The sequence below is a fragment of the Simochromis diagramma genome, unplaced genomic scaffold, assembly GCF_900408965.1.
Source record: "Simochromis diagramma unplaced genomic scaffold, fSimDia1.1 OVJJ01000026.1, whole genome shotgun sequence".
Taxonomy (NCBI): Eukaryota; Metazoa; Chordata; class Actinopteri; order Cichliformes; family Cichlidae; genus Simochromis; species Simochromis diagramma.
The window spans coordinates 2,681,261-2,706,521 of record NW_024386985.1 but is presented as its reverse complement, the minus strand read 5'-3'; the positions used below and the strand labels follow the sequence as shown (position 1 = coordinate 2,706,521).

The following is a 25,261-nucleotide window of genomic DNA, read 5'->3' as shown; positions in this document are numbered from 1 at the left end:
GTAGGGTACATATTTAAAAAAACTGAATTTAATAATTCACAGCCCACAGTAAAAAAAAAAATACAATGTTGAGAAAGTTTTATTTGCTACAGCAATGAATGTTTTTTTTTCATCTACTTTACATCTACTTTAAAAAAAAACCCAACCCACTACATTGTCTAGATTAAGTGTGGTCTTACAATTTACTCAAAATTATTTTGAAAACTGTGTTTTAAATAGATTCTTTTAAAAACCACAAATTAACTTCTCCGTATTTTTACAAAGAACTTACCTTTTGCTGTCTTTGTTGCAAAACAATTTGTGGGAAATTCCAAATTTAAATAAAATATTTCACCATTGTCTGATTGTATTTTATTTTATTTAAATAAGATGATGCACTTTGCTTATAGGTCTGATATTTTCTTGATATTACAACTGGACTTATCATTAGCCTAAATCCTCACCATGTAGCGGCACCATATGAATGCCACGAATGATACTAATCTTCAGACCACGTGCACACAGCTTTTTGCTGAGTTGTAAACCTCTGATTAAGGAAGGGGCTTTAAAAGCGCCCGCATGTGGTCTGTTGCCTCTCCTCTTTTGTTCCCGTTTTATTCTCTACTGCTGGAGCTGCAAGAAAAGCACTAACCAGGCACGATGAACCAGAAGGTGGTACTCATCACCGGCTGCTCCTCTGGGATTGGCCTCGCATTGGCTGTCCATATTGCAAAAGATGAGAAGAAGAGGTTCATGGGTAACTTTTTAACAGACTTTTTCTAAGATAGCTGGGGTTGTTGACTACATTTCAAAACTCTGTGTCAGGTGTGGAGGGATCAAAGGGAATCAAAGAAAAATATAATGTATTTAAATTGTGATTGAAAATGCTTCAAATGAGAGAAATTAGAGGAACTATGTGAAAAAAAACTAGCACATAATGGTGTAAAAATGTGTTTTCCTTTTGAATTTTTTGGAAGTGTGTAGGATGTTTTAAAAATATTACCATCTCACATGTACTTGAACTTGAACTTTACATGGCTGCTGTGTCTGGCTCAAGAATTTCTACTATTAACACTTTGCAGACTATTCATTAAAGTTAACTGTGCAAATGTGATACCAGTTTGAAACCATTCACTAGAAGGATATTAACTTGATAAAATTCACATTATGTACATTATCAATATGTGATGGGTTTCTTCTACAAACAAAATATTGACAAGTTCTTTTTTTTTTTAACACTGGTTCCAGAAACAATCCATACAGCTCACCATCAACAGTTTTTATCTTAAACATGTTTTATGGAAGAAATGGTCCTCCTGGTCTGTTGATTACCCTGAGTAACTAGTAACCATGTCGTACTGATGTAACAGGCAACACCTGAAAGTTGAAATCTGAGAAAAATCCACATTTGCTGCTCCTGGTGGAGATAATTTTTGTGATAGTTTCTCAAATGTAATGTAAAATTTTAATTTCAGTTCTAAACTGAATAAAAATACAACAGCTTCAGATGAGTTTTTGTTGTTGTAGTCTATGCCACCATGAGAAATCTGAGTAAGGCTGAGCCTCTGGTTGAGGCAGCAGGTCGGACCCTGGGCCGGACCTTGGAGATCAAGCAGCTGGACGTATGTGACGAGGCTTCCATCAAAGCCTGCGTGGACAGTCTGCCTGAGCGCAGGGTAGACATTCTCAGTAAGCTCCTACCATTTGCTTCGAAACAGTATTAATTTGGCTTTTCGACCGTCTGTGGAAATTTAAATGATATGTGTCTGTGTGACCTTATTTCACAGTAAGTAATGCTGGGATGGGTCTGATTGGACCCATTGAGTGTCAGTCTATTGAAGAGATGAAAAGTGTCATGGACACCAACTTCTTTGGACTTGTGCGATTAATGAAGGAAATCCTGCCCGACATGAAGAGAAGGAAAAAAGGTCATATTGTGGTCATTAGCAGCGTCATGGGGATTCAGGGTAAGAGCTGCTTCACCTGCTGATCATGAGAACATTTTTTAAGACAGTTGCTTCACAACTTCTTTCCCTGTTTCAGGGATTTTATTCAACGATATCTACGCAGCATCTAAGTTTGCATTGGAAGGCTTTTGTGAAAGCCTAGCGATACAAGCCCTGAGGTTTGGTCTAAAGTAAGATGCTAAGTCTATAATGTTTTATTCCTGTTCATCTTTTACTAGCATGTTTGTGAGAGAAAAAAAGTGCAACCAAAATGTAACTACCTGAAAACTAGCCCTTGCATCTGGTATATTTGTGAAGTCATATTGAACAACAACACCTAGCACTTTGTGCACCATTAGGAGGAAAATATGCGAACCACAGCACACTGTGATGTTTAGGCATGTTCTAACACAGTATCAAATGGTAACTGAATATTAGTGTGGTTTCTAAAGTTTCCTGTATAATGAAAGTAATATTTAATTACCTTTCACAGTTGTGCACTGAATTTCAGTTTCCTATTTCAAGAGATTTTTTAATGTTCTTCTCTTCTGTTTCTTCCTCAGCATCAGCCTGATAGAGCCAGGTCCAGTGATAACCGAGTTTGAGCGTAAGGTTTATGACGAGGGCCTAAAGATTGATCTCAGCAAAGCAGACAAAGTGACTGCTGACATGTTCACAAATGTCTACTTAAAGAACTACAAACAGATCTTTGAAACCCTTGGACAGACTCCTGAGGACGTGGCAGAGGTATCGTTCGGCAAATACTTCACCTTTAACCTTTAATGCACTACAAGAGCAATAAACTATATTATGAATGATCTTTCTTCATAGCACACCCTCAAGATCCTCATCATGGACAATCCCCCTTTCCGGCACCAGACAAACACTCTCTATACCCCTATGACCACACTCAAGTACGCTGACCCAAATGGTGACCTCCCGATTGAAACGTTTTACAAAATGGTGTTTGAACACGACAAGGTCTTCATGGCCAGCCTGAACTTCATCAAGCTTTTGCAGTGGAGAAGCCGAAAGAGTTTTAAGTTAGAGAAGAGCAACTGAATCATGTCATATCTTTGATATTTTTGTGACATGGGCATATTTGGCTGTTATTGTCTAGCAGTGTTACCTCCCTGAAATAAATAAAGCTATGAAATGCCATGACAATGCAGTCTCTTTTCATACGTGGCAGTAAGCTCTTGCAGGTTTAAACCACACCCTGGTGTATTCAAGTGGCATAACTGTCTTAAATTGACAAGGCCTTGAGCCTTGTGTAATATGGGAAGCAAGCAAAGCTATACGAACAGCAAGATTAAATCAAAGTAAATCAGGTAGTTCAGAGTTATAACGACTAATTTATGAACTTTTTGTCTTTTTAAAAGCATTGTTTTGTTAATGGGTTCTGTTACAGTGTCAGAAGATTATGTATATCTTACATAATCTTGTGTGTGACTAATAAAGGTTATTTTATCTTATCTTAATCTGCTGGATTACATAACATAATTACTCATGGCTTAATCTGGAATATAGCCGCTGAATTCTGAGCCTCGCGCCACATGGACTTTAATGTGAGAAAACTTTTATTCATTTATTTTTTGTAGGATATTGACAGGATTTGGTTAGAAAATTGATCATGTTAGAATATAAAAAGAAAATAATAAAATAAAAGCTGGTATTCTCTTGATGGACACTAGATGGCAGTAAACAATTATCAGGAAATTCAAACACCTGTGAAACCAGTCTGGATGCTGCTGAACACTGATAAGTCCAAAAATAAAATAGATAATTATTGCAGAAACAGGGCCATAAATGACTGCGGCTCAAATTTGTTTCAGCAAGATCTGTGCTTGTGCTGAAAAATATACATGAAAAAGCATTAGTAGACACGTTATCAGACGTACCCTTCCGGGGAGGAGATAACAGGGTTAAAAGAGACGCTCTTGATAATTATGTTTACCACACGAGGGTAACATACAGTACTGTACAAAGATACTGGTTCACTACACGAACCAGTGTTGTGTAAACACATAACAGACAGCTTAGCAAAGAACCCATTCTAAACGATGTCTTTAGGCACTTTGTTACTAGCAGCCTGTCACCAAAGCACATAATTTGTGTTGTTGCACCAACAATATAAATCCCACTGAACTATTAGGCGAAAACCTGGCATATTGCGGCACTGTGTGCTTTTTTTGTTGTTGTTGAGAAAACTGGACGAGTGGAGGACAAAAGAAGAAGTGGAAGGTCGGAAAAACTATGTACAGCAGATGAAAAGTCTCTGGAAGTCATGTCCTTAATACAAAAAAAATCCAGCAAAGACTATCAGTTGATCCATGAACAGAAGCTTCATTAGAAGAGGTTTCACTGGAATTATGGACACAGGGAGAAATTGCTGAACTGGACTGAAGATCAATGGAAACAGGTATTATGGAATGGTGAATATGAAAAACAAACAAAAAAGTGAAATTCGGGAGATGGGTACCACAAGACCATCTGGAAAGCATCTGATTGGCAACAGCTTCATTTTTTTAAGATAATGTAGTAAAAACATACCTGGATATAAAACTCACACAATCAACTATGGATTGGCCTCATCTTTTATGTTTTGGATGTGAGGTGCATATGGGATTCGATCGTCTGACTGTATACGAAATATTAGCTACCATCAAAATATATAGATAATGTAAAAAAGTACATATTCAGTTTATTTGTTTTGATGTCGATGTTTTTCCACCATCTGTATTAATTCTCCAAACATATCTTCTAAGGGCAGTAATGGACGACAAATACCACAAGGCCACAGCAATGCGATTCAGACAGGCTTTAAACACCAAAGAAGAAGAACGGTATCCGGCTCTTTGTTTGACGTTGCATCCGGACTGAATTAAGCTAATGTTGCCCACATTTCAAACGTATAAACGAATCGATACCATGTTTCTGCTTATCTAAAATGTCCAAATCATCTCTCGATGCAGGGTGGAACAACAGGCGGTGTTGTGGCACGTGTGTCCCGTTTCTGTGTCTATGCAGCTAACTGTTTAGCCATGCGGGAGGCACTTCATTGTTAGCCTAGCGGTAGCCATGCTCTCCGTTTTCACTTGTCTTTTGCGTTGCGGCGGCTTTCTGGCGACAGAGACCACAGCTACTAGCTAGCCTGGCTGCTAGCTAGCTAAGCACTTTCCACACAGTATTAACGTTTTGTCTTCTTTTATGGTGTATGTGCTTTAGCGTTTTCTAACGGTTTCTTTTCTACCACGTTCCGCACAAAGGCTCCACTCTGCGGAAATTGTTTCAACTATTAGCTACTAGCTAAGCTAGCCGGCTAACTTGGAGGAACGTCACTCTCCCATATGACATTTAACTCTGCGTTGACGTTGTCTTGACCTGACCGTTATATTTTAATTCTGCCGACCCGAGAAGGCCTCGTAACAGTTTCCTTCCGTCGAGTATCGGAGTTTCTCTTTCTTTTTTCCCTGGTTTCTGTCCCGTCGACTGCCACGATGGCTTCTTCCTCTGGAAATGACGACGACCTCACCATCCCGAGAGCAGCTATCAACAAAATGATTAAAGAAACTCTCCCCAACGTACGGGTGGCCAACGATGCCAGGGAGCTTGTTGTTAACTGCTGCACAGAGTTCATCCACCTCATATCCTCAGAAGCCAATGATATATGCAACAAGTCGGAGAAGAAAACCATTTCCCCAGAGCATGTCATCAACGGTGAGTCCAGCTTTGTTTTCCCTATACTCTGAAAGGTGTGTGTGTATGTGTGCAGCACCATGTAATGAGCCTTAAACCACAGAGAGTGATTGAAACACTTTCGCCTCTTGCTTTCGCACCGCAGCGCTCGAGAGCCTCGGTTTCGCATCGTACATCACGGAGGTGAAAGACGTCCTGCAGGAGTGTAAAACTGTTGCTCTGAAGAGGAGGAAGGCCAGCTCGAGACTGGAGAACCTGGGCATCCCTGAAGAAGAGCTCCTCAGACAACAACAGGAATTGTTTGCAAAGGTATGATTTTGAGAGAGGAGACACAAGAAACAGTACAAATTCACATAATTCAGCTCAGGGAACTGACTTCCACACCAGGTCATTTAGTCTAACTCTGAGGGGCATTTAAAAATCAGGTTTAAAAACAGCAAAGACATAATAAAATGATAAAAAGCAGCTGTTAGAAAATGTCCAGGTGCTTCCAACAGCCACTGAACTGAGCATAGCTGTTTTTGAAGTTCTGACTAGAGGAAATCATTCTGTGCTGCTTTCAGAGTCCGCGAAAACAGTGGAATTGAAAATGTGAATTTATTGCTGCCACACTGTGTTCTAAAAAATAATTAAACAAACCAGCACAACTATGATTGCTCAGAAATGTTATAATAAACAAAATTATTGGACCAGAACTTCACATTATGTAGAGATCTGAGTTTTTCTGAAGTAGGTCTTTTGTGATTGGTCTTTTGTTTTGGGCTAAGTTCCTTAGGAAATGAGTAAACCTTTAGGGAGAAATACAACAAAGCCATGTCCGATTTAAATCATCTGTGTGCTGAGTGGCTGTTACACATAACCACTTGAGGCACATTATTTGCACTATACTGTTCAGTAATGCATGACAGATCCATTTAGTTAACTTTCAGCAGTACTTTGCTAATTATTAACTCAATCCCTTTCTAGAAACAAGTATAAGCAAGTATAATTCAGCGATAGTAATATGTTGCAGAAACTTTATTTTCATTTTTTTCAATGTTCAGTGCTATAGTGACATATAAAACGAATGTGTCTTAAAATATTCAAGTTCTAATTAGACATCAGATATCACCACCATGAGCTTCTCTAATTGCCTGATATAATCCTCATTCACCTTCGCCTGTTTCATGCCTCTCATGTGTTTGTGAAGGCGCGACAGCAGCAGGCAGAACTCGCTCAGCAGGAATGGTTGCAGATGCAGCAGGCCGCCCAGCAGGCACAGATGGCGGCAGCATCTGCCACTGCTGCCCAACAGGCCGGTTCCTCTCAGGATGAAGACGAAGAGGATGACATATGATCCCAGGATACCGTTCAGCTTGTCCGAATCCCTTCCTGGGACAGTGTTGGCGGGCAAACCTCCCAGTGCTGTTGTTGACAGAGACTTGAGATGTGTTTGACCGCTGGTGCACATCAGTGACACAAGGAAAATGCACATTTGGTATCGACAGTGGAGATGGAGTTGGAGGGGGATGTCAACATGATGATACCAGAACCTGAAATTTGTTTGGTTTGAAAAGCTGTTAATAAAATTTGGATTCTCCCCCCCCCCTCCGCCCCCCCTTTTTTTAAGTTACTTCCGTTTAATTATGTCTTGATGTTATGTTGTGAGTAATTTGTAGATTTCTGGATGTACTGTGGATGCACTGAAGGCACATTTCATTGAAGTTTGGTAATGGTGCAGCAGGTGTTTGCTCTTTCAGGTACTGCACCAACTAGCTTGTTTATGTCAACCATAGTGCTAGATAACAATCAGTGGTGTAGACGAATCGCTCCTGACGACTCCAGAGCATCTAATTCCTCTTCTCTTGTCTTTGCCATTTTGTCAAAAAGGGTTTTCTTTACCCCTCTGTGGAGTTATTTGTTCGACAGTGGAAGGATTGAGGGGGAGTGAATATTGAAATTGTACTATTAGATAATGAAAAATACATTTTTGTTTTAGCTTATTCAGAAACATTATGTTGTTTCCTTTCTACCTTGAACTACACACAGTATTGGTTCTTAGCTGCACCTTTGAAAAACTGAATATTTTTGTCTGATAGAACCAAAGATAGACTAACAGCCCAGAGTTTGTGTTTTGTTTTCTTTTTAAGGTGTAGGTGCTACTGTGATTCTCATTGCTGACTCCAGATCAGTGTGAATAATGTTAAATATTATTAACCTATAACTTTGTAAGACGCTTTGATATCGAGGCCAGATTTGTTATTTCCCTTTTCCTTGGGTGCAGTATCAAACATTTGCATTGTGACTGTGGTCAATCCTCAGTGTAAAGATAAGTAACCTAGTTGTGATACACATTCACTTGCCTATACTACAAAGTTGTATTCTTTAAGCAATAAAGGAATCATGTTTTATAGACCAGTGTTCTCTGATCTTTTTAATGCCTAATGATTCCACCTCCTGTCCCTTCTGCACACGCTCTGTTTGAGCCTGATGTCTGGTGTATCCCATATGAGAGTCAGATGTGTGTGAGCAGGTAGATGAGCTTCAGTGGAGCACTTGGCTTGTCTGGACAACACTTTCTTTTTATATTTTTTTTTACCCAAAATATTTCTTACAAATGGCAGGAGCGATCATAGAGAAGATGAGCACTAAAAAGTTGGTTTTATTTGTTTTCTTCATTTTATTATTCCAAATGTTTTCCATCTTGGTTGGAGCATTGATATGTAAGTAGATGATTTTTTTTAACATATTTTTAAATTTATTTGCAAATAATAATGTTTTCTAATAATTATTTGGAGTAATTTATCTTATTCAATCTTTGTTATGTGCATTTAGATGGGCTTGTATGTTATTGCACCGCAGATTCTACTCAGCCAGCCAATGAAAGCTGGCGACATTCCTTTAATGTTCTCAATGATTTCCTCACTGTTTTCAAATTTGTACCAAGTTCCTTATTTTTATTTTTCGTTCAAAGTATCATTTAATTTTTAGAAATGGAACTAAATTACCAGTATTTTATAGAATAAATAAATAAATCAAGCTGGATTTGGTGTTGTGGTGTACAGGCATGTCTGCCAAAAATCATTATTATAATTTGTCTCACTTTTTTCACTTTCATTTACATATATTTTAATTATCTTTAGGAACCAGTAAGTAATTTTAAGTACTGGTAATTACACCCCGAAATCAGAAGAACTACATGCTAGATGTTACAGCATAGGTCGTGGGCTCTATATTGAAGTTTTTACTGAGACTGGAAGATCTGCATGAATTGTTTATAATAAATGTACAATGTATTCTAAAAACTAAACATTTATTTAATTTAAATTCTTGATTGCAAGCAGTTTAGCTTGTTTCTACACCTGGGTGAGCAGTTTTGCATCTTTTATCTTGTAGAGTTTCCTTATTTAATTATATTTATAGTTTTTGCATGGAGTTTCTTTGCACCTACTGTATATATTTTTTATTGTTCATGTGCTTTTGAGCTACTCAGCTTGATTGTAAATGCAGGATAGCCCTCAATGATTTCAATTTTAGGAAAATGAAGTCTAATTAACATTATTTTTTGTGTTGGAAGTGCTCTGAAAAACAAATTTTCCCAATGCTCTTAATGATTAAGCTTTAGTCTCTCTTTTTTCATAATATATATCTGATTTCCTTTATGATAGCTCCCAGTCCTACCACTGCAATCAGCTACTTGGCCACCAAATGCATCAATTTCCACAGGACACGTGCTTGGCTCATGCCATGGGGCTCAAATCGATGCCAGCAGGTCCACAGTTTTGACGACCCTTTGGCAAAAACGCTCGATGCCAACGACATTGTTTTTGCTGTGCATGTACCCCTACCCAACACTGAAATGAGTCCGTGGTTTCAATACATGCTGGCTTTTCTGCAGTTTGACATTGCATTCAAAATGATAAATCAGATTGGTAAGACGTGTGTCTTGTCTTTGTCAGAAATGTAAATAGTGTAGTTTCCTAGTTACAGTGGCTTTCTAATAAAATGAGCAATTTTCCTGCCTGTGTAGAAGATGATGTGGTCATCACTATCGATGCCCGTCTGGCGTACAGGGACAACATGACGTCTGAGTGGACCACAAAATTTCACTCGGTGGAGCAAAGGCCACTCACGTGCACATTTGCAGTATCCAAGGTAAACCTGCATGACTCCGTGTTATACACAGAAATGAAAAATAGTTACACTTTTCTCTGCTTAGTGAGGAAAAACTCAGTGGTTTTTTTTCAGACGTATGAAAACGAAGGGCGCTTTTATCACTGTGACCCAATACCATTCATGGAGCTGGGAAGTGTAGCCCACAAATATTTTTTAATGAACCTGCGTTTGCCAGTGAATGACACAATGAACGTTGGCATCGGGGAAATAAAGGACATCCATGTAGTGGTGAGTATAATTTCTACATGTTAACTCCTGTTATGCGGCATGTTGTGTTTGAATTAATCTCCAAAGGCTAAAAATTTTGCACTCTGACATCTGATGTCCCTCCTCTTCCTCAGGGCATCCACCAGAATGGAGGCTTCACCAAAGTGTGGATCAGCATGAAGACTGTGTTCAGTCCCTGGATATCAGTGGCTACAGTTTGGTACTGGTACAGGATTCGGCTCTTGGCAAGACCTCCGGTCCTTTTGGAAAAGTATGTTTTGGCTAGCCTGCATGTGGAAAGAGAGATTAAGAGTGACATTTTAACATTTAAGTATATTTATGAATTTTATGTCAGAATACTGAGTTGAATTTTAATAATTTCTCAAATGATAAAAACAATGTAATAATAATAATAATAATAATAATAATAATAATAATAATACTACTGCTCCTACTACCACTAATAAGAATAAGAATATTTCATTTTGAGCACTTTAGGTTGCGATTGCTGCCTCTGCGGACTGATTTTATTGAGATTTTATTGCAGACTGAAACAAAATCATCTTATTTAAAAGGTAGAGTGAAGTTATACAATACAGCTACTTGTAAGGAGCTCCTGGCTCTTTTATACTCAATGAGAACTTAAAACTGCGAGTAAACCTTCTGGCATACTTTTAAGAGCTTGTTTTTCAGAAGTCCAACATACTTTTGTGTAGCATTTCCAAGCAGAGGAAATAAAAAGTGTTTGATCTAAAGTGCATGATTGCCTAGAGCTAGGTCATTTCTCCATTTGCAATAGAGCAGAAGGAGTTATTTGTCTGTTAGAGTGGATGTAAGTGTTTCTTTCACTGATGTATTTGTCCTGCTCAGGGTGATTTTTGCTCTGGGCCTCTCAATGGCCTTCCTGGACATGCCGGTGGAGTGGCTGTCCATGGGCTTTGAGTGGACATGGATGCTGCTGTTTGAAGATGCCCAGCAGGGCGCCTTATACTCTGTACTCTTCTGTTTCTGGATCATCTTCTGTGGTGAACACCTCATGGTTAGCAGGTCTTTCTTTGCTGCTTGCACATTTCTCTGCACTTTCCTGCCAGTTGTTACTTATTCTTTCATTCATTAAATCACCAGGACCAACGTCAGAGGAATCTCCTCTCAGCTTATTGGTGGCAAGTTGGGCTTGTGGTGTTTGGATCTTCTGTTCTTCTCATATTTGACCTGAGTGAAAGGTAAATGTTTTTCATTTTTTGTGTTATTAGTGTGGATTTAATAAAAAAAGTAAGTTGTTTTCTCTCTTACCGAAGGGGGGTTCGTTTGAGCAATCCATTCTACAGTGTGTGGGCGTCAGAATCCAGGAGTAAGGTTGCAGTATCCTTCAAATATCTATTCTTTATTATAAAAAGTCATTTAGCAGTCAGGCTACCATTAACATCCAAGCTTTTTTTCTTATCTGAAACCACATATTACCTTCATTATTGTGGCAGGGATTTCTGTTTGCCTTTATTTCGTCTCCCTGTGTCGCATGGTGCACTGTGTGTTCAGAACCATTAGTGGGAAAATGCAACAGCTTCCTACAATGCCAGAGACTCGGAGACTGCGCTATAAGGTTTAATTTTATATCAAAATCACATAAGAAAAAGTAGTGAATTTGACAAAAAGAAAAAGCTTTTCATTCACTAGATTATGCAGAAATTCTACTTACTTTACTGACTGTAGGTGTGCTTTCCCCCCCAGGGTATTATTTTCAGGTTTAAATTTTTAATGCTGGCAACACTCACATGTGCTGCTCTCACCATCATCTTCTTTATCTTAAATCAAGTAAGTTTTAGCCTTCTAAGGAGCAGCAGTTTTAATTGCAGTTTGTTCTTCTTTAAAATATGTTTATGATTTGTTATTTGGACATGTTTGGGTTTCTTAAAAATTATTTCAAATATTCTTATTTTTTCAAATAGGTCAGCGAAGGTCATTGGCACTGGGGAGACTACACTCTCCAAGTCCACAGTGCTTTTCTTACAGGAATCTATGGCATGTGGAACCTGTACGTTTTTACCATTATCTTCCTCTATGCCCCCTCACACAAGCACAACAGGAAGAAGTCAGGAGACACTCAACACACAGGTGCGTAACAGTTCTGTTGTTTGGTCAGAATCCAGTTTAGCGAACCGATGGCGAGAGATATTTGCTTTGTAAATATGCTGGAGGTGTTTATCTGAGATTATGTTGCAGATATGACGGACAAGCCCGAGAGCCAAGAGACACAGCTGACCTGTGGAGAGCAGGGGCCGACAGAGGTCTACAGGATCACTGGGAAGGTGGCTGAGGAATAGCTGCTGGGCTCACTTTAGTTTCAGGACATTTGTGGTGTGTTATCTTTTAATTTGATGTTACTTGCCAGAGTCTTTTACACTGTTGAATGTACAAGTGAGCCATTGTACAATACTGTAACATTTAACAAGTGAACAGACTGGGGAAAACAAAAGCTACAGGAAGCTACAGTATAAGGAAAAGTGAGGAAAGCTTGAATATTCAAAGTTAGATTCACTGGAAGGTCAGACCTTAGAGGCCTCCAAAAGCTGCTTATTTTAAACTTTGTGACCGTGGGAAAAATAATTAAAGCATGCTATAAATTGAAGTTCTTATTGTTATCTAACAGACATCTTCTACGTGGTATGACAGGAAATTTGTTAACTTGTGACTCCCCTTATGTGACTATGTTGTTACAACCTCCTTTAATGTAGATTTGTTTCCTTAAACTTGTAATGAAAAGAAAAAGTGGCCAATCTTTTCAATCTTTGTATCTTTGCAAAATGCCAAAATAAATCTAAATCCTTTGTTAAATACTTGGTTGAATACTATATAATACTATATATATACAGTATATGGCTCAACGAAGTGCATGGACAGTTAAACATTTCTTCACAATTTTTCAGGTTTTGTGCACATTCAGTCTAAAACACATAAATACCAAGATACAAAATACAGCTTTAATTTTTTAAATGTAAATAGTGAAAAAGCATTATGTGAAAGTATTATATATATGCTTTCTACTAATAAAACAGTGCTCAAATTGCTTATTTCAACTTACGTTGCTACTGAATGTTTCTGGCGTTTATTACTTTATGCAAGAATGAGCTTTCATGACATGCAGCGTAAGGTGGTAACAAACAAATGAATTAAATCATACATCTAGACCAGGGATCTCAAATATGTGGCCAAAGCGCCAGAACAGACCCATGTAGCCACCAGATGAAAAGTCTGAAAATTAGTCTGAAGTGTTCATTTTATAGACATCTAAGATATTTCCCATGGCCTGCCAGAGATAAACAAACAAAAAAAAAAATTAGGTGTTTTTTCCAGCAAATATTTGATTATATCACTGAAAATTTCCTGCTTGTGTTTCAGTACATCCACTGTCCTGTTTGTTTTTATTTATGGAGCAAAGTCTGGGTAAAAGACTACTAGTACTGTATCTGTAACTTTAGACATTTACTTCCTTGATTGTGGTTAAAACCTGAGGAGTCCAGCTAACAGCTCTCTTTATCTACAATAACAGCATTTCTTTAATGTGAAAAAAAGAACAAAAAAACCCTGAGGCCTTTTGTTGGAATGGCATGTAATTTTCTTCATCATCTCAGACTGTTCATCTGCAAGATGCTTTATGGAATGTAAATGTTTTCAGAATGTGCTAAAACATATACTAGAAGAAATGGGAAGAATTTTGAATTTTAAAAATGTTTATTTGGTTTATTCATTTTTAGATTATTATGCAGTTGTTTTACTGGTCAAGTCAGTAGATGAAGCTCTGTGAAGTCCATGAATTAAATTTGACACCACTGAGCTAGATAAGTAAGTAAAATTAGTCGATTTGTTTACCAGTGCTTCAGGTATGTCTTGGATATATATATATATATATATATATATATATATATATATATATATATATATATATATGAACTTCTCTGGGTATTGACAATCAGGAGACAAAATTAAAGGGGAAAAAAAACCTATTTCTGACTAATGAAAAATATTTGTATTTTTTATTTATCAAGATTACAAAAAACAAAACAAAACCGCACTTCATACTGAAAATATATTTATGGCAAGTGCAGGATCATTTTGAAACGTGGACGTGGACACCTGCATTTCTACATTTTGAATATCTCAGGTGCAGATGTAGCACAATCAGGATCCTAGGAATTACCATCAGCCACCGACAGGGGGCGCTGTTGCCTTGTCCAAAGATTAGGAAGCGGCGTGTAGTCCTGCCCAGCAGCAGCCAACAGCAGATGACTGAGCGCGTCTCCCGTCACTGCGCTTTCACCTCCACGCGGCTGAATGTTTGTTTAATCCGAGCTGAAACTTTTCAGTCGACATTTTTGTCGAGTTGCGAGAGCTTCGTGTGGGATTATTTCATGGCTCGACTTTGAAACCACCACCCCCAAACAAACAAAACAACCACATAAAAAACAAAAACAAAACAAAGGAACAAACCCGGTTTTGGATCCGAGAGGCCAGGTGAGTATCAGTACAGAGATTACATAAATAATCTTTCTTCATTCTGCTGTGTCCACACTGCTGCTGCTTTTAATAAACGCCAGATGGTAGACTGTGACTTCCAGTCCATTAACCTGAGGCAACAAGCAGTGTAAACACGAGGTAAGAGTATGGGAAAGAACACTTTGCAGCTTTAAATGGTTGGCAATTTTTTTTGTGCAAATACATGGTTGGTAAACAGGTGTTTCAATCAGCGGTTAGGATTCTTTTTTTTCAAGAGGAGACATGAGTGATGTCATGGCGATATTTCTGAGAAAACATGCTGGATAAATCTCTGTGAAGGTCAGCGAATATTTGAGAGATTTACAAGTATGATGGAATATTACACTTCTTGGAAAGCCTACCTGCAGCAGGGCTTTCTTTGAATTTAACAGCGCCAGTATTACAACAGTGTGAAAACACTACAGCGTGTTGTGGGAAGTTATCATACTGTAGGTTATCAGGGTCAGAGCGGGGAAACTGATGCTCTTCTTTTTAAACGTAGTTCAGTAAATGTGAGTGAAGTGCTTTATTAGAGCTGCAGTAAACAGTAGATTAACATAGTCTGCCTTAAATGTTTAAACTTCTCTTTAACTCAGACGTGTTTCGGGAGGAGTTGCTGGTCTTATAGGAATAGCAACACTTCATTATAATATCTGACGTTCCAAGCGGTGTATTTCTCAGGTGAATGTGCTCAGCTAAAATCTGAATTTAAGATGTGAAGTCGCATTCTTAAAGCCTATGCATTGCACAAACTCTTGGACTTGACTTTTAGTAATGTAGATGATAGACTGATTTATGATTTTCCAATGAGGTAGGAGATACATTAAAAAATAACTGTAGAGTTTAGCTTTTATTTAAATGTTAATAAGTGTTTAAGAGTATTTTTAGTACTTACATTTATTTGGTATTAATCCCTTTCTGATTTCTGATCCGTTTACTCCACACAGTATCTGTTTTGTGGATAATATGAAGACCTGCACTAGTCTTTAGTCTTTTTTTTCTGACTTTGAAGACTGCAGAAACAGAGTAGAAGACAAAGAATTGCATATGACTGAGTTGTGCAAAAGCTTCTGACATTTTGCAACATCCAACTGTCAGGAAAACAAACATGCCAGCAATGATAAAAGGAAGTTTGAGGCACATAATTCCCATGTATTGAATCATTTGAAACCACTTCTGGATTCCCATCCCCCATTACTACAGAAAATTGGCAAAACTAGTCTCAGTTTACTAACCGAGCTAGTAATCTATTAACTCTCAGTTAATAGCTTTTTTTGTTTTGTTTTTGTAGCTAATGAGACAGGTAATGATGATCATTTTAAATGCGTATTGATCAAGATTTTTAGTACCAGGAAATCCATCTGCGGTATTCAGCAGTGTTTTAGTGTTAGTCTGTCAGACTTTTTTAAATGAATAAAGGGATGCATTTGAAAATTTTGCATTTAGGGGGCATTCAGTTGAATCTTTTTTTGTTGAGCAAATGTTCGGTCCACCCCAAAGGAAAGTGCAGCATGCCAAAATCTAATATAAAAATTGAGTGTAAAACTGGCTAAAGTTTGATCAAAACAGCTGTCTTTTACACTGCATAAACAGATGCTACATATTTTTATAAGAGCTACACATGTTTACTTTCTTTCAGTAGTATGATGACGTTTCTGTGAGATAATTTTGGTATGGCTGTTATTATTATTGAACCTGTGAGCATGTTTGGGGAGAGCATGCAACGTAACTCTGTGTGTCCATGACAAATGATTTTCATCTTTCAGGAGAATTATCTTGTCATGACTTCTGGCAGTCCAGCGTGACTCCACCTGAGTGCATTTGTGGTGCTGACGTGGGTATGGTCATGTTGCCTGGTTACCCCACACTTACTGGTGCAGACCTTAGCGTGGTTTAATCTCGTGAGAAGGTCCCCCCTACCCCCCTTCTATCCCTTGACTCAAATTCCACGCTCAGCCTCTGGGGAACTCGTCTGTGCGTCACAGCTCTGGTCACAAAGACCTTTAGAGAGAAGTTCCAGTCAACACAGCACAGTCGCCGCCGGCACCCTCGAGCTGTTAGTCCACAGCAATATGTGAAAAATGTCCTCCTGCTTTGACGTATGTCAGAGCTCTCTTAGCCTCCTCACTGGAGCGTGTCGCAGTGATGAAGGTATTATACCCTCAACGAGGAGAATATGTCGCATGTAAGAGGGCTGCTTAGTGCACAAGGCATTAACTGCTTATCAGCAAGTGATGAAAGGCTTTCACAATTAGCTTTCAATGACTTTACCTCTCAAATACTTTCCATTTTTAAACCGATAGTTAGTTACATGCACCCTGTAATTACAGTGTTGACTCTCTCTGTCTTCAAACAAGATGCGGCATTTCTGAAAACTGTGTGATGGCCACCAGGCAGTGTACTGTTCTATTTAAAGTTATTAGATTAGAGAAGGGCTTTTGTTATTAATATTGTAATATTCAGACCTTCTACAATAAAACCAGTGTAGCTCTTAATCAGTTAATCAAAATCAGACCGTTGTTCACACAGCAGCTGTTTCCTCCAGATGTCATGGAGACAGTTAAAAGCATGGACATTTAACAGATATTTTAATGCAGGGAACTAGTCAGCTACAAGTTAATTGATGCAGGTATTCATCAAGCAGCAATTCATAAAGGTTCTGTAAGTGTAAGGATTCCCTTTTTTTCCAGTTTAAACGTTTATAAAAATACTTAGGATTTATGTCAATATTCGGATAAATAAATGAACAAAGATGTCACTTGGGATTGTGTATTCTTTTACTATTTGTGTACTTGGAAAGCAATTTTGAAATGAGCGCCCTATAATGTAGCATTTCAGACTGAAACGCATGCACAACATTTAGGTGGTTTGATTGAACAAGATGATTGTGTAGTCAAATAAACTCTCTGTATATTTGACTATAACTGCTGTGCCACTTCAGTTCATTTATCTGTCTATAAACCATAGATGGTATGTAGAAGATGGATGTAGCCACCATGACGTCATCTGTTTTTGGGATTCCACATGTTGAAACCTCAGTCTTGGCTTTTTTCTTTGTTGGATTGGCCCTGGAGGTTGTTGTTTTATCCAAACCAACTCACGCTCTCGTCTCTTACTTCGCCTTACTTGTTGGCTTTCTCGTTGCTCCCAATATTAGCATCTTAGAACATTGCGTGTTGAAATTTTATTACTTCTGCGTTCTCATCAAAGATTCCTTTAATTTTCCAAATTATTTCCGCCGAACATCTGCTGTAAACTCCTTTAGCGGGAGCAGAAATTGCAGCCTCATTGTTGTTTTTCCCATCCTTGTGGCAGGATTAACATCTCATCTGCCGCGTCTCCCCCTGACCCGCAGAGCAACACACAGACCCTGTGTGACAGTAGCCAGGTTACTTGTTAGTGTCACCCTGTGTCTGATCTCAGTGACATTTTGGGACTTGTCATATTGCTGCAGTGGGTTATTTATAGACACGTGCTTCGTTGTGCAGTTCTACATGATGTACAGCTCAACTGACAATTGCATAAACCAACTCCAGGACTGTGTGTGTGTGCTTTGATTTGATATTGAACATGTATAACTACTGTAAATGATGACTAAATAACAGTTACACATTTAAAGTGAATCCAAGTTCATTTGTGCTTTTGAATAAATGGTACCTTCAGTATGAATGTTTGTCCCCAAAAACTCTACTACTCTGTGCAAAAACCTTTTATGTTGTATTTAATTGTTGCATTTGTTTCAGTTAAGAATATTATTTATATGTTAATGCTTATATACCAACTCTTCCGAGTATTGCTCAGGCTTGAAGAACGTGTAAGATGAATTACTACTGTGGAAAGAAAATAATAAACAGTGGAAAGTACTAAAAATATCTGAGGATATCTGTTCCTTACTTTAAACCACCAAGTCCTGCCTCCTCTCTGTTGTTGGGACAAACTGCCCAGACACAAAGTTCTCTGACTAAAGGACTGGCCATCTAACTGGTCTCACTGGAATGTGGTAATGAATGCAAGTAGAGCAGTGGGTTGGGTATACCCCACCCACCACTGCTTCACATTTTGTCCTAAATGATGTGGAAACTAGTGTCAGAGGGCTAGCATTCATTAATTACACTGTGGGAGCTCACAGCTCTTTGTTTGGCCTCATCTGGAAGAAATGGTAAACATGAATCCACGATTGGCTAATTTTTTTAAAAATAATATTTTCTTTGCTTTTTCTTTCCAGATTTATGCTGCCCACTCAGACAGAAACACCAAGTACATGCTCCCTGAGAACATTTCGCACACAGGTCTGTGTCCTTGTTTATAGGCTGCCTCCCATCTTTAAAACAACTATTGCCACCAGCCATTTCTGTAATTACAAGGTCGCTCAGGTTGCAAACATTGTTTCGCCAGCCTATTCATTATTAATTAGGCACAGCCTGTTTGAGTATTTCATATCTTCAGACTTAAGGACCATCTGTGAGGTGCTGCCCTCTTGTGTTTAGAAAGAGTCTACACTGTATCTTCTTATATTCTTAAATCATAGTGGATTGCTCTTTAGGATTATTACTTGGGTCCTACATTTACAAAAAGGCATCACAGGTGTGGAATTTGTAAGATACAAATACATGCTACTGATTACATTACTGGTAATGTATGCTTCAAATGCAGTGAAACATCAAATTTATAATTTGTTTCACTTAACTGTATGAAATTGGATCTTACTCACCCCTGCCCCTGTTTTCAAGCATCCAACTTTATACTTGATAACCCCTTTAATATGAATTTACTGTGAGGGCCTTAAATGGCCTATTTTCTGAGTGGTTCTTCATTTAATATTAGAGGGGAAAAAATGTGAAACATTACTAGATTCAGGCCAGAAAGAAGAAAGGAAGAAAAGCCTGTACATGTTTTGGCTCCAAATGATATCAGTACTTAAAACATTTCTACAAAATCATGATTTAGATCCAAAGAATCTTCTCTAACTAGAAATAGAAGCTGTTTTGATAGCATTAATGAATTAATTTCTCTAAATAATTACCTATGATTAGGTGCATTGGATACTTACTTGAACTAATGTTTGTTATTTTCTTGGTCAGGAAAATATGCACCTAAATATAATAAAAATGTCTTGGCTAATAACTCAGTTAAAAGTATATTACACGTAATAAAAGTCTCAGGTTTGCCAATCAATACCCATGTACTAATAAGGAAACAATCTGTTCTTTGTTACTTGTATCTGTTTTAATTAAGAGATCTGCTGCTAACACAATATCAATCTAGGAAATGAAAGAAAAAAAAAAAAGCTAGTTTCAGATTAGTTTCTCTGTGGATACCTTCTTACAGATAGTTGTATGACTCATTTCTACAAATTTCCCCCACATGGTGGCAGTATTATACAGTCTATAGGTTTTTCCTTATGTTAGGCGTGAGATAACCCTTTCATTGCTGCAGCATATTGAAGGTCTGTTAAATTAATAACTGATGTAGAAACCGCTTTGTTTTGACTTTTTCGCTTATGCCATTGGAACACTGAGAATCTGAAATGTCTCACACTGGGACCTCCATAAGCATGCACATCTGCTCAGTTGTTGCAGCTGTGTTGGGACTCTTGTGTGTGAATACTCATGTGTTGTGCAGAGTGACCCTGTTAAGAACTTTGCATTTGTTAATAACGTGTAGGTTTTTTTTTTTTGGTTTTTTTTTTTACATGTTTGTGTAGGGGTACAACACAAACCTTTTGTCTTTATAGGAACCTGTGGGTGTATAGTGAAATTTATGGTGTGTGTAATGTAAATTACCGTGCAATTTGTGGGGGCAGCCCCTCAGGAAATAAAAGCTTTAAATCAGTTGTAGGTCCAAAGTAAGTACTTTGAAAAATATGCATTCACCTGAATTTAAATCAAACAGCAAGTGAAAAAAGGTGACCCAGTCTACATGCAGGTGTTAAACAAAGGCTCTTTTTGCCTGTGTGCAGGTGTGTTATTAATTGGCTGCAGGGCCCTCTGTCTATAGTCTTTCCACTGTGCTAACAGAAACCTTGTGGGGCAATGTCTTGCATTTGGTGGGACTATCTTGGTTCCTCATTAACTGCTTCAATTTCTAACACCTTTTTTTTTTTTTTCTTACTGAGCAGGTTTAATGTGAGATCTTAACTGAACACAGCAGTTTACTGTGCAAGCGTCAGGATGCATGAAAATTGGGGCTTGGCGTTTTTTGATTGACAGTGTGTGTGTTTTTATATGTGTAGGAGGTTTTTTCACATTTACTTAATTATTTCTGCACCCACGGGAGATCCCAGGCCTCTTCAGTCATGTCCTCCATCCTGTTTCGTAAGCGCCTGCTCATATATGGGCATCTTCCTTCCTTTCTCCTCTGTTGCACTGTGTCTACTTCCTGAATAACAACCCCACCCCTCCCTTCGAATTTCCCTCTCACCCCACAATCACTTACTGTACACGCAAACATGCATGCACACTCCTACTCATGCCGGTTAGCAATGGGCTGAGGCAGGAGTGGCCGGCCCCTCTGCAGGAAGTAGTTTGCTCACCAGTTCTCATGCCGGGTAGCACTTATTTTGTACTTTGCCTTGCGAAGTTTTTTTTTCCTCTCATGTCGCACATTCCATGCTTCAAGTTGTTTCTTGGAAAACGTATTTGAAGTGTATGGGAAGTGAATGCGTTCGATAGCATTTCTTTTTCATCTGGACTTTCTTTTGCACTGGTCCCGTGTTCCCAGAAACTGCAGTGAAACAGAGATTTAAGTTCTAGTGTTATTTATGTACCTCTAACATGGACTGGCGTTCACTGGGTGGCCTTTGATTGCCCCGAAGGCTTGCAGATGCCACTTGAGATTAGCTCTTCTATCTGCAGAACTATAATGTAGACACATGTTGGCTTTGAAGTAGGACAAACAGATTCATCAAGTTTGCAAGTCAAAGAACATAAAGTCTCAGAAGTGTGCAGCTGGGGCTACTTCAGCCACTGATTCTACTTGCTCCTTGTTTACCTGTAAAACCCTTTTCAGTGGGAACCATATGCATTAGACTAATACTATAAATCTACTATGTAGTTTATTGTTAGCACAGGAACCTTCTCCATGGCATGCTTTGTGAGAATAAAACAGAATGTCCAGTCTACCCATCATTATGTAGACATAAAGCCACAAATGAATTATTGCTACAGTTTCAGATGTGTAATTACAATGCCGCCCTCTTGTTGCTCCCGATGAAATATCAGCTTAGTCAACAACTAGGTCACTGCATATCCAGTTTCCATCAATAGAATTTTCATGCAACTGCCAGCTTCTCTGTCTGTGAAGGTAATTGCAAGTATTTCTTGTATGTATTCCTTATAATCTCCAGGGATGGTACGGTACTTTCTAAGTTTAGATTGAAATATCTCAGCAATTATTGAGTGGACTGGCTGACATGAAGTTTTGCGCACGCATGCATGGTTCAAAAACTGAATACATTCTCCAGTCTGCAACAGCAGATAGTTGTTTTCTAAAGATGATCCACTGCCATTTCCTTATAGAAAAAATAATTGTAAATAATGGTTAACATGGTAAACATGATCCGTTTCAACATTAGAACATTAGCATTATGTGGGTAGGTTAGCAAGATTTTTGTAATTACCCCAGTTGTGGACTGTGTACATCCTCATGGAGGTACTAACATGGCAATAGGCAGTTAAGCTGTGTCCACACAGGAAGCGTTCAGTTGTCCCTGTACTGCATATCTGATGATGTAGTAATGATCTTCATTAATCAATGCATGCAGCTGTCTACACAGGCTCCATGCATTGTTTAGCTCCATTTCTACCCTCCTAAAGGCATATTTTTATCCTGCAAACCTGCATTCCTGTTTTGTTTTGTTTTATTTTTTGAGCATGCAACTATAGTACCTGTCCACTCCAGCTATAGTTCACACAAAGCATGGGTGACTTTCCCTTGTAGAGACAAAGCAGCAGCTGCTTGTTTTCATACGTATCTGTCATTGTACATGCTATTGTATAGAAGGTATTAGAAAGTGCTTCTGCATAGCAACAAATGTGCCCTGTTTTTAAAAAAAAACAAAAACCCAACCCTCTAATCATGGTTTCAGGGCCCTGACAATAAACAGTGCACACAGGCTGCTTTATCTGTTCGTGTGCTGTGGTGTCCACTTTGAGACGCTCCTGTGCCACATGTCTGCCAGACGAGAATTCCAGCCACCCTGATCTTTGCTGCGGAAGCCGTTCAGGGAGTGTTGGCGTCCAGTTAACAAACATAAGGGTTTGGCAGTTAAGAGAGGGAGGCCAAGCAGCCGTCGGGATGTCATCCTGCCCAGAAACTCTGCCTAGCCACTGGTTGCATGCCTGGGATTCTTTTGTACAAGCTCCTCTTTCCTGCTTTGATTTTTTTTTTTCCTAAAACATTTTCCTCTACCAGACAGTGGCACAGCGAAATATTTTCCAGTCCAGAAATAAGTTGCTTTTAATTGCATTGCCTTACAAGTATACACTTGGTGGTCTGCGCTGCTGTAAAAATGTGCCTTTGATTGACATTCATTAGAGATGAAACAGGGTGGTATGCAGCTCAGCACTGCAGCCACGTTCCAATGCAGTTGCACTGTTCTCAAAACAAACCGCTCCAACTGGTGCGCACATACTTTCCCTGTGAGATCCTGGTCGGTGCTTTGAATGAATGCAGTATTATAATACTCCAAAATGCATGACTGAAAAAGGCTCAGCCACCATCTGAACACTCTGCACTGGACCGGGTTTGACTATCATATCATGTAGGTCATGTAGACAGACTGAGGTAATCTTTTGGGAAGTTAAATTGCTTATTTTGGATAATAAGCAGGTCGCTATTGCATGAAACTACAGATTTCTGCACTTTTGAAATCGCAGACCTGTCTAGGTCTTTGTAACCTAATGACAGCATAAATGCTCTTACTGATGTAAATGCTTAATTGCCAAGAGATTATATATTGAAAAGCGCTCTGTTTAGCTTTCATTGTTAAAATCGAAGCAGCTGTGATTCACTTCTCAACAGTGACACTGCAGGTCAGAACATGTGGCAGACAAACTGACATTGAAGTTTTGAAGTTGCTGAAGATGCTGAGAGTGAAATGCAAGTCAGTAATGAAATTATTCAAATTTGGTGTTCAAAAGTTGCTTTAACCTTACTAAATGTATGAAGAGTGAAAAAAGAAAGAAAGAATGAAGTGATAAAGTAATTCATTTTTAAATGCAAAAGGTCAACCTCACTTTATAATATTCTGCAAAAATGATTTTCTGTCCGTTGTGCATTGTTTAGGAACTAGAGGGGAAAATGTGAACTGCAGCTTGACTGGTTGGTGGAGGCAGTAAATCCTGTTTATTTGGTGTTTTTAACTGTCATGACTGGAAATGAGCAGTATCACTGACTGATCTATTGCTCAGCATGCTTCTGACATGAGCCAAACATGGTATGCATGAGTACAACACAAAACCTACACTACATTGTAAAACCTTGTTAAAGCTGCAGTGCATGGAAATCTGAAAAAAGTCTTATAATCCCTCCCTTCAATGCTTTCTCTTTGGAAAGACGTACTACAGACTTCATTGTTTCTGTCTTGGAGATGAAGGCAGGAGGGGTTGCAGAATTCTTCTTATATCTTACAGAACTGGAATGACAATATTAATGGTTATTAGGAGATTACTGCACAATGACGCCATGTTTAACCTCCTAGGACCTGCCGTCCACATATGTGGACATCACATTTTGGGTTATTTAGACCAAAATACTCAATGTTGCTCTACAACGGCCTGATATCCACTTATGAGGACATTATACTGCTGCTGTTCTATCAAAATTTTAAACGAATATCCTCATGTGGCTCTTTTTTTTTTTTTTTAAAAAAACAAAATTAAGGTTAAAAAAAAATCTGGTAATTCTTTGTTTTTACATTCATCGGGCCCCAATATGCCCAAATATCAAAGAGAAATTAAAAATGCATGTCGTGGAAGAGTTCGGGTCTTAGGAGGTTAATGGTAGAGCCAGTTAATGTGAAAGTGAGAACTGATTTGCCTTGTAGACTCTGAAGGTCTCTCTGTCCTTTGCCCAGTCAAAGATATGTGCCCTAACTAGTAAAGACATGCTTTTATTTTCATTTTAGCTGTAACTATGTTATTAATGTAGCTGGCAAACATCTGGTGTCTATAACAAAACAACTTTTGTAAGTTGATAGAAAATAAAAACAGAGCTGAAAGAGTAACTCGCATACAAACTTAAAGAGGTATAAAATATGATTATTATTTTTAATTTCTTTTTCAGGAAATCTGAACAAGTGTAATCGCTTAACTGCGCTTTATAATTGCACCTGTAAAATACATTTAAAATATTTATGATTGAAAGTGTGACTGTTTAAGGTGACACATTATAAATGGACAAGTTAAAGACAAATGCTTAACTAAATAACTAATGTACTTTCAAATAGTAATTTTGTTCTTCTTCTTCTTATTATTATTATTTTGGTTCACTCAAAATGTCCACTGAGATTGCAGTTGCATTCAGACCAGTTAAACTTGAATTTCCTTGAAAACTAAATCCCCAGTGATGTGCTGTATAGGTTTTTGTCATCCTGAAACTTTCCCAAATGTACTTTGCCTCCTTGTGCAGAGATGGGCGAGGTGGATGTTTCGAATTCTTTCTCAGTTAATAATACCCGTTTCATTGCTCTCAACTCAGTGTATGCAAACTCTCTGGTAATAACGTGTTAGTCCAAAGGGCAGATT

The 25,261-nt window shown here is 38.3% G+C and overlaps 4 protein-coding genes across 5 annotated transcripts in view; all 4 read left to right on the top strand.

Annotated features, from left to right (window-relative positions):
- The first annotated feature begins 467 nt into the window (after positions 1-467).
- zgc:109982 (uncharacterized protein LOC553564 homolog) lies at positions 468-3,086 on the top strand. The gene is made up of 6 exons (XM_040039989.1): positions 468-736; positions 1,507-1,668; positions 1,767-1,946; positions 2,023-2,116; positions 2,489-2,672; positions 2,757-3,086. The coding sequence occupies exons 1-6, from the start codon at positions 640-642 to the stop codon at positions 2,985-2,987; spliced, it is 948 nt and encodes a 315-aa protein (XP_039895923.1). The 5' UTR covers positions 468-639; the 3' UTR covers positions 2,988-3,086.
- Positions 3,087-4,690: 1,604 nt separating this feature from the next.
- dr1 (down-regulator of transcription 1) lies at positions 4,691-8,018 on the top strand. Its single transcript, XM_040039990.1, has 3 exons — positions 4,691-5,645; positions 5,770-5,933; positions 6,814-8,018. The coding sequence occupies exons 1-3, from the start codon at positions 5,426-5,428 to the stop codon at positions 6,958-6,960; spliced, it is 531 nt and encodes a 176-aa protein (XP_039895924.1). The 5' UTR covers positions 4,691-5,425; the 3' UTR covers positions 6,961-8,018.
- A 1,557-nt stretch (positions 8,019-9,575) lies between these two features.
- LOC120738637 (protein wntless homolog) lies at positions 9,576-11,392 on the top strand. The gene is made up of 4 exons (XM_040039988.1): positions 9,576-10,007; positions 10,121-10,257; positions 10,857-11,025; positions 11,112-11,392. The coding sequence occupies exons 1-4, from the start codon at positions 9,609-9,611 to the stop codon at positions 11,211-11,213; spliced, it is 807 nt and encodes a 268-aa protein (XP_039895922.1). The 5' UTR covers positions 9,576-9,608; the 3' UTR covers positions 11,214-11,392.
- A 2,849-nt stretch (positions 11,393-14,241) lies between these two features.
- Positions 14,242-25,261, top strand: part of gng12b (guanine nucleotide binding protein (G protein), gamma 12b) — a 28,822-nt gene continuing 17,802 nt past the window's right edge. The window contains exons 1-2 of one of the 2 annotated variants that reach the window (XM_040039993.1): positions 14,242-14,495; positions 18,742-18,805. The gene's annotated coding sequence lies outside the window, so the exon portion shown is untranslated. The remainder of the gene's footprint in view (positions 14,496-18,741; positions 18,806-25,261) is intronic. The other variant, XM_040039994.1, reaches the window with a different exon arrangement.